Raw genomic sequence first — 10,388 nt, 5'->3', positions numbered from 1 at the left:
GACATTTTGTCGTCATCTATTGATATTTGTTTGAAGTATCTAATTCTCCCGTACGCTTTCAGGATTCCCTCCAGACATTTTCTAGACATTTTACCGACTTCTAAGGTTGATATCTTCAACAGTTAGTAGTTTGGTACTAGAGTAGTTAGCTACAAATATCAATAGGTGACGACGTTGTGCTGTAATTCGATATTGTATAAACTTGTTCATATAGAGCATCTTCGGTTAGATTGGTAAGTTAACCAGACTGCTTATGGGTAATGATGAAATCAAATAGATCGAAATCGCGACTAACTTCGTTTAGATAAATTACTGATCAAGAACTTGATCTGTTCTTATTGACGTTTTTACTCTTTAACATTTTCAAAGAAAAACGGCTTATGTAGTCAAATCCTTAAAAAAATTTATGAAGGTTCTTACCACAAATACACAAATGTAATCGTCATGCATTATGATTTTATCATAGTAGTCACTGTTTGGACATGATAATTTCATAATCAATACTCGATAGATAAGAAATAATGCAACTCATTCAAATATTACACCAAAAGAACATGTGCAACATTAATATTTTCGTATTACTATCGCTACCAAGAAATTAATTAATAACTAAATGTAAACAACGAAATACTTATTGTGCAATAATTTTATGGCCATTTTGTCATTTTGTATAATTAAGTTAATTTACTTTTTAAGTTTAAAATTCATATTAATGTCATTCAAATATTACATGACTCTTACACAATTCTATCGAAACAAATTCTAAAAAGCTAATTAACGATTTCAGTTGTTTTTAAAATTGTTAGTTTAAGCCCTACGATCACAAAACGAAGTCATTATAAGCATTAAATGGATGATTTAAAAAAATTTTGGTGGTAGAAATAGTTAATCACTTAAATTTTTTGTTAATGAAATTTAAACGTACATACTAACTACTATATCTAGTTAATTATTAGTTGTTACTTACTGGATACAGAAATGAGCGTTAGTGCCACTACAATCGATTTAAAAGCCGTCATGTTTCTCATTGGCCTTTATTTATTTACCAGGAATTAATAGCGTTTTTATACGACTATAAAACCGTTTAGTTATCCTGATAACGAATAGATTATTTTTTTCAATCGATATACTCGTGTTATTATTTTATGGCCCCTTGTTCAAACGTATTTTTCGTTTTAGATTACAATTCCATGCTTCTACAATCGACTACAAACCTTTTAATCAATAGCCATTTTCTTTCTGCTCGGAACAAATAAAAATTAAATTACAGGAAATTTGAATTTCGAGTTTCTCATTGCTTTTTAACCTCAACAAGCGAAATCTTATCAAATAAAACAATCCCTCATACAAGCATACATCGTTTGACTACCGACATCGTTATAAAATGTACAGTAAAAGAAAAACCAAGAACTAAAAAGAAAATCATCTTGATGCAAATTTTTCTTTTAAGGTGAAGAAATACAAAAAAATACAATAGCAACCTTAGTTAATATAAATTATATTGGTTTTTGACAGGTTAAAATAGACAAACGGTTTTTCTATATAACCGATAATATGCTTTAGGACGGGTAGTACAATGTGCGCGTCTGCGCCGAATGCGGAGGCAGGTGATTGCTTAAAACAAATTGCCTATTGATTTAAATTAGCCCTCTTCGCGTACCTACAGTTTAGAACTGATTTGAATTTAGGAAAATTGTCATTCAAAATTTTTTTATTTTTAATTTATGAAGTCATAAAAAACTGTCTCCCCTACCTTCTAATATCTAATTCTATTATGTAGAATGATCAGAAATCGATTAAAAACTTTTTGGAGCGATTTGGGTGTGGAGGCCCAATTATGGATAATTACCAAGAATTTCACTTATAATTTTATCCTGTTTATAAAATTTGTGTTAAATGAATCCTTTTCGTTGCAGTTTATATTAAGAGCAACACTTTGATGGGCGACAACCGTCATCCTACAGGAGTCGTGTTTGCAGAGATAGTCAAGGCTAATATTCCAGTTCAAAACGGCGTCATTCACTTAATTCACAAGCCGCTAATGATCGTCGACTTCACTGTCAAACAGTTTATCGAGGTAAGATTTACTAATTAACTCATTTGCTTTTACCCGCTTGCGTAACCGATACCAAGATTTAGTTATTTATTAAAGCGTAATGCGAAATCAATAGTAGTCAATTATTAATTATGAGTAAACGCTATATTTTGATTGACATAAGCTTTACCTAGAATAGTGTAGAGCGACACCCTGTATTTTGCATACTTATCCAGTATATTGGTTACTTACTCATTCCTGTTTATATCAAAATATCATCCGTGACTTAAGGAAAGGTATGTAAAGTCATGACTCATAACAACAGAATTATCAGCGTTTATCATTTAAAATGATAAGAGCAACAAAGATTTTAAATTAATTCCTCTATTATTAATCCTAGTACTTACTATGAAATACAACTACTAATAAAAAACGGTTAGTACAAATTATATTAGCGATATTTATTTTTGACAGGTTAATATCTTTATTAATTAGACAAATCGCGTTTTAATGCAACCGACAATATGTTTTAGGACGGGTAGTAATATACGCGCCTGCGCTGAATGCAAAGGCATGTGGTTACTTAAAACTATCGCCTATCGATTTGAATTAAACCGCGAAGACAGAAATCTCAATTACTCAATTAATTATTATCTAACATTTTTTCATGTTTCAAGTAGGAGGCAAAAGTAGAAATGTAAATGATTTCGAGATGTGTAAAAAAATCAACTTGTATGTTAGTGACTTTTTATATTTGTTGGGATTGTGAAATTGTCATTTTAACATATCTTTTTTGACTAAACTAAATTTAATCCTTTATGCACTTTAATATTCTTGGAACCAGGAGATCCTGGTCAAATTAGTAAGCTACTAGATAAATCATAAACTGCTTTAAGAAATCTACTCCAGTCAATTATGTTACATTACCATTGCAATTTGAAAATTACTAAAAATCATCAAGCATACATGGTAATGTTTTAAACAACAAAGTACTTACTTTCTGTACTTTAAAGCAATACGTTTACCTTTATTAATAAACAAATAATCTACATTTGTAAATATGTATCTATAATGATAATGCATTAAACTTACCCTAGTGGATTACTTAATAGTCTTTTTTTGTTAAAAAATGTTGTCTATAATGATACAAGTATACGATATAGTAAAAATAATAACAATTACAAAGTCATTTTGTCACTATGACGACGAGAACAGAAGTGCGGAGAAAAAAAACAAAATTGTGTCGAGCAATAAGCGGCAGGAAGTCCCCCATAATAGACGCATACCCGAGAAAATACACCGACCGAAAACAAACGACGGGGAATTCCCCGTTCCGTTGGATAGACGCGCACACGAGTTGCTTGATTGCAGGGTTGCCAACCTTATGGTAGAATTCTTTTAATTTTAGGCATTTTTTTTTCTTTACTTTCAACGGAAGGTGGGGGCTTTTGTATCTACGGGGTCCTGGGCTGCACCTTGGGTAGATCCGTCCCTAGAGGTATAAACCATTACAATAAAAAAAAAAAAAGACGGGCATGTATTAGTGTACACGCGTAAGAAGTGAAATTTCTTCAGATTGTATATAATAGTAGTATTTTTCAATTAAACTATTGCATTAACTATGACTACTGAATTATTAAACACCAGAAAAATATTAAAACTTTATTTCGAGCGGACGAATGTGGAATATTGGTTTAGTTTTGTTGAAAACTTTTACGCTTGCGCCATACAAAACTGCAGAGAGGAATTACAAATCAAAACAATCACAAACTCATACTCAATTTGTTGAATTGGCAATTTTTGGATTATCGGTTGCTTTTAACAGGGTAGCTTCTGAAGCCTGTTAAAATGACTCTTTTTGGACATATCTACCAGGGGTCACACGTGGCGCGTGGCGCGTGACGCGTGACGTTACACTTTTTATACCCTAGTAAATTTCTTTCCTACCGTCGATAAGAACTTTTACTTTAAAAATCACTTGTGGTTGATTATAATATCGCCTAAAAATATTACTGAAAATACTTCGCCAACAACAAAAGAAGTAATCGGTTTGTTTTACACATCATATAGAAATAGAAAAACTACGCAGAATGTAAACCTTTAAAACCCCACGCACAGTTTCGAGTTTCTGAGTAAGTATTTATGACAGAAAAAGAAGAAAACGGTGAACAGGAAAAAAAAGGATCAAACATTAAATATTTGTGAGAGTTATTTTGGTAGTTGAGTTCTATTATGTACGTACTTCCATCATTTCTTTTTCCTTGTAATTTTTCCCAACCTAATAGGTTTTTGTCTTGAAATAATATAAAGACACTATTGATTTCGTTTTACGTCGGCAGCCTAGGTTCCCACACGAAAAATCTTTATTGTAGTTCTAGGAAAGATATCAATTACTTTCCTTCTGAGTATCTATTAGGTATATGAAAAGCGAAGTCATGTGATAACAATAATATTAACAAATTGTAATTATTTACTAAAACTTCAGTTAGAAATTTATTTACGAAACAATTCAAACATCTGAATAGGACAGCGAAATTAGTTTTGTATTGAAAAACAGACAAAAACAGAAATAAAAATCCTAGAAATCCACTAATCCTAAAACAAATGATAACAAACATCTTAAAACTTCCCTTTACATGAAGAAGATGAACAATCTCTGACTAATTAATTATTTATAATTTCGTAGAAGCTAGCATTAACCTTTTGGTAATTAGTTTAGTTGTTTAAGTAATCCCCGGATTACTCCTTTCTTACTTCAGAAAACTCGATGTTGAGAACTTAACCATCACCCTTCATTACTATTTAAAACCTGAAAATTCATTTAAACTCGATTAAACAGGACTGTATTTAAAACCAAAGTCACTGTAAAAAATAACTAGAATTTTCAGGTACAGTTAAGATTTTTAATAACCGCTAACGACCTAAGTTCAATTGTTCGTAACTGAACAAACTGCTATGTCTAAATACAAATCGCGTTTTTATGCAACCGACAATATGTTTTAGGACGGGTAGTAATATACGCGCCTGCGCTGAATGCAAAGGCATGTGGTTACTTAAAACTATCGCCTATCGATTTGAATTAAACCGAGAAGACAGAAATCTCATTTACTCAATTAATTATTATCTAACATTTTTGCGTTTATGTATGCACCAGATGTTTCAAGTAGGAGGCAAAAGTAGAAATGTAAATGATCTCGAGATGTGTAAAAAAAGCAACTTGTATGCTAGTGACTTTTTATATTTGTTGGGATTGTGAAATTGTCATTTTAATATATCTTTTTTGATCAAACTAAATTCAATTCTTTGTACACTTTAATATTCCTGGAACCAGGAAATTCTGGTCAAATTAATAAACTACTAGATAAATGATAAACCGACTAATTAATTATTTATGATTTCTTAGAAGCTAGCATTAACTTTTTAGTAATTAGTTTAGTTGTTTAAGTAATCCCCGGATTGGTTAAACCCTTAATTACTCCTTTCTTACTTCAGAAAACTCGATGTTAAGAACTTAACCATCATCCTGCATTACTGTTTAAAACCTGAAAATTCATTTAAACTCGATTAAACAGGACTGTATTTAAAACTAATGTCACTGTAAAAAATAACTAGAATTTTCAGGCACAGTTAAGATTTTTAACAATAATAATAATTGTTCGTGACGGAACAAATTGCTATTTCTAAATTTGTTTATTTCCAAAATTTTGATTAATGATAATTTGTACATGATTCGTTATTTTCAAAATAGGGAATTATCCATTCTTAAACTCCCACTACATGTATAAAATTCGTTATCAAATTCGAAATAAATTAGTATAAATAGCATAATGAACGCCATCTGTACCCTCCTGCGAGTTAGTATGTCAAATACTGCAGAGCCACCAATACGACTTATAATGTAGATGCAGATGAAATATTAATTTGTCAATAAAACCAAAGATGCAACCTGTGAAGTACATGAAAATCGCGATATTAAAAACAAAACATACAAGGATGTAGCAGCTGTTATAGATTTCATTTCGTGTTCTCGTAACTTAGAATATAAAGTAACAGAAGCACCCATTAAGTGCCTTTCACTAATGATAGAATGCACCCATGGTATCTTCTTCTTTCGCTTCTTTTTTCATGGTTTTATCTGCCAAATCACGATAATTACTTGACTACTTTGAAGCATCTTGCTAAATAGAACAACCATCAGCATAAACAACAACAACTGACATTCACGACTGACCCGCGTATAGAAAATTGAGCCGTATGGTCAACGCTGACGATACTTCCTACTCATACGCTCCAAGCGAAACGAAACATGGGAATTTTCACATAAATATACAGTTTTCGGGAAATGCAAAGGTTAGCTGAGGATACGAACGAATGAATGTGCGTGTCTGACCAGTCTTCGACCTAAAAATTTTGTGACGATGTTAATTGAAGTTACTGTTATTTCTTGAACTCAATAGACTATTTATTCATCATCGTCATCATCGTCATCATTATCATCATCTAGTTGTACACGCACTTCCACTATACCAACTAGATCAACTTACATTTTTAACTATTTGCGAACCGTAATCTAATCTAGGTCTACCTCTACTCCTCCTAACTCCCATTTTTGCCTCTAATATGTCTTTGACTAGACCTTCATGCCTGAGAAGATGTCCTACTAACCTATCTCGCCTATTTCTTATTGACTTTCATAGAGTCCTCTGTTCTCCTATTCTTTCTAATACCTCTTCATTTCTAACCTTCTCTATTCACGGTATCCTCATTATTCGCCTGTAACACCACATTTCGAAATCTTCTAACCTTTCCTTTCCTGACGCGTTCACTGTCCATGTTTTGCACCCGTACAACGCCGCGCTCCAAACATACACCTTTTTCGAATTTATAAATTAATTATTTATTCCTTACTTACAAAATGTTGTACCCACTAAATTAGTAGATATGTACAATATTAAATTTACAGCTTTTCTGACCATCATTTGAAACATTTTTCTTGTATTTTACGTAAGAGAGTGTGTATTTCTTATTTACCATATAACTTTATCCAGAACTGCACATTCTTGTTATTAACCACCCGCTGATCTCTCAATAACTGGAACCGTAGGTGGTGGCTACTAACACTGTCGGCTAACGAATAAAAAAAGGATTTTTCCGAGATTTGACGAAAATACAGACATACTTTCATTTGCTAGGGGTAGCGTTGACGAAACGTTTAATATAATGTCACGAGGTAAATTGTTACTTTAGGTTTTTTGTTAATTATTTATTTTAATTATCTGATTATAATACGTTTTTATTATTTTGTCGTGACTAGGCGTAAGGTAAAATGATAAGAAAGGCGATATCGGAAAGCAATAACAACTTGTAGCAAAGTAAAATAGATATGAAATTCAAAAAGACAATAAGGCAATTACAAATGGATTTAGAGTTTGTTGTCAGGTAATTTAAATAGGTAACATCAGAAATGAAAATTTAACAACGTTTATAAGAACGATCTTTCTCGCAATGCAGATATCAATACACCGAAAAAGTTAACAAAAGTACCTACATTGATAAGAGCGTTGCAATCACCCTCACCAGGAGGTAGTGTCACCAACACTTAGGGTTTCTTACCGGTTGTCCTGTTAAGGTTAGAGTCTTCTTGCTAACGTGGTCCCGAGTTGACTGTCCGCGATTAGACCACTGTTTCCTGTTCAAGCGCTAAACGTATTGATGAATCAGTGATTATTTGTACATAGTTCAACATGGGTCATTCACTGGTTCTAGAAGTTTCTTTGATTTAGTGAAAAACTGATTTCCAATACTAAGTAGGTTAAAAACCCTCTTTATCTGTTTCGATGACGTCGTGAAGTTCCATAATTCTCAAAATAACCAGAACTATCGAACTTGCGTTAATTTCTGCTTGTACATAGATAATTCTTTTCGCTTACTGTTTCGTTGCTGCAGACTGCCAACACGCTTATTTTGCAAGTAAATGAACTCGATATCTGTTTTACGAATTTTGAAAGAATTGCAACGTTATAATTATGAAATATTTAATTAATTTTGAAGTATGTTTTAAAGTCTAAAATGGTTTTTGAGTTTCCCTATAACTCCACAGTGTGATACTATTGATACCGCAAGATTCCGTAAATTAATTAATAAGGAATGTATTTCCATCTACTGTTAGCTGAAACAGTGGATTGAGGATTCAGATATCGAAGATTTCATTTCAATGGTAATTGATGCTGAGAAACTACATTTCACCTAAAACCTTTTGAACTTTTTAGGGCTTCTCGAAATGCAATTATTAAATGCGTATATCTACCTACCTACATCTAGGTATATAAGAATGCAATTTTAGAATTATTCTGTTGCATATTAATTGAATAGAGTGGTGGTGACACACCCTCTGCAATATATCATCCAATTTAGAATAAATTTACCGGGAGTACCCGGTTTCCGTTTTTGTGCCAGTAACCGTCTCCGTTTGGAACCTGGATCCAAGTGATAAAAATGCGTGCAATTCGTTATCCTTGACGAGGCCCTAAAGAAGAGTAATAATTCACATGAACTCGATTAGAGTCCTTAAGAAGCAAAACTGTGTTTTTGCCACGCTTTCCGCAACATTCCGCGACATTTACGACTTTCAGTCGGTTTAACGGCACCGACAGTTTTCCCCCCACAAAATGTACGCTGGTGTAGTGTACGAGTATATTAGCCGAAGACGCAAAAACGACAGAGTCCTGGGGACTAGACAGGGCGCTGTCTTTTGTTTCTATTTGCCCTCGACGGGATTACCCGTTTGTTTTATGCCATACAGTTGGCAATATATCTTCTCATAAGGACTAATAAGCTGCTGTCGTAAGCTACGGAGAACCAAGTGAAATACGTCCGGGATTTCTGTCAAATTCGGAGGCTTATTGCCGTTGGATGGAAATAATACTTACTGATCTCTGACGTGACTTTTACTCGAAACGGAAGTTCACATTGTCTGACATGATATTTTTGAAAATACTGATATTTACCTTTAGATTTTGTCACATAATGATTTAGAAGTAGATATTCATACAAATGGACCTTGTTGGAGCATACGTAATCCTAAAAATGTAGCATCGTACTACAGATGGCGTTTACCGCGCCATTTGTGCTATTTTCNATTTTTTTCACAATAACAAAAGTTGCTTCACTAAAAATGCTATAATTCACAAACTAATGATCCGACAGCCGTCAAATTTATAGACGCGTCTTTTGAAGGTTAGGACTAACTGAAAATCATATGGATTTAGTTCTGGTGCCGCCATCTATGTGTCAGGCCGGGGACTTTTCAATTGACCCTAGTACTTCAACATGGGTCATTCACTGGTTCCAGAAATTTCTTTGAGTTAGCTGATTTAGTGAAAACTGATGAAATTTCCGATAATAACTAGGTAGATTATTTCGGACCTTGCCTTCCTAAACTGACCTTTGCCTGGTATCAAAAAATAATTGATTTAGCAACAAATAAGTGGTAATATTTGTTCAAAGCACATCAAAGAATAAGCAACTGCTTAATTGGTTAGCGTATGGACACCTAAGAAACAGTAATAAATAAACCTCTGTTAAAGTGAATAAGTAAATGATAATTTGATAATCGTTAGTTTTGATCCATTTTGGACTCTACCTTCTTAAATTGGCCTAAGCCTGATATAACAACAAAGACAAATAAATTGCCGCATGCATGTTTGCTCCTGTTTTAGAAATTATGTTTGCTATGCGTCGTCGGTACGTCTGATGTAAACCGAATATTAAATCATTCATTAATCTGTGCTTTTAGCAAAATTATGCAAAATGTATTCATGAGACTCGGGTCTCACCTCCTTTGTTGTTTCCCTAGCGTCTGCGACAAAGCAATTTCCCGCGGATTTCGTCGCAAGAAAACGGAACGTGAATTCGCATTTGGCCAAAGGCGAGCAGCCTGAAACGTCTTTGTAAACAAAATATTCTACATACGTATGTGTACAATAACCGCACAACCACCGTCGAAGCTTTCATTCCTCACTAGCCAGCCAACCGACAGGATTCTAGGCATCTTTGCATTTATGCGTATCTATATACGTATATTGGTATGATGGTGATGCAACTACAGTAGTCATACCAAACTACTGTTCGTTTCAAGAAGTTAGATATATGCCCCTTTCCTTTATTAGAATGCGCCCTAGCATAATTCCAAATTCAATCATATTTGTCTGCGAAGCTCATTTCTCCACCGATCATCGAGCGAGAACTAGACAAAAGTGTACAGTACCATTTGCAAAATTATTTAAACTGCCTCGTTAAAATTTAAGAATATGCTTTATTTAAAAGCATATTTAGCCAAAAATAATAACAAGTG

The 10,388-nt window shown here is 33.3% G+C and overlaps 1 protein-coding gene across 1 annotated transcript in view; it reads left to right on the top strand.

Annotated features, from left to right (window-relative positions):
* The first annotated feature begins 1,919 nt into the window (after nt 1-1,919).
* Nucleotides 1,920-10,388, top strand: part of LOC108742924 (fasciclin-1) — a 54,214-nt gene continuing 45,745 nt past the window's right edge. Inside the window, exon 1 of the mRNA XM_025979344.1 lies at nt 1,920-2,077. Coding sequence (XP_025835129.1) covers nt 1,940-2,077 — 138 coding nt within the window. The 5' untranslated portion in view covers nt 1,920-1,939. The remainder of the gene's footprint in view (nt 2,078-10,388) is intronic.

This window comes from Agrilus planipennis, unplaced genomic scaffold (assembly GCF_000699045.2).
Source record: "Agrilus planipennis isolate EAB-ADULT unplaced genomic scaffold, Apla_2.0 scaffold364, whole genome shotgun sequence".
Lineage (NCBI taxonomy): Eukaryota > Metazoa > Arthropoda > Insecta > Coleoptera > Buprestidae > Agrilus > Agrilus planipennis.
Note: the sequence above shows the minus strand (reverse complement) of the source record. Positions and strands in the feature narration are given on the sequence as shown.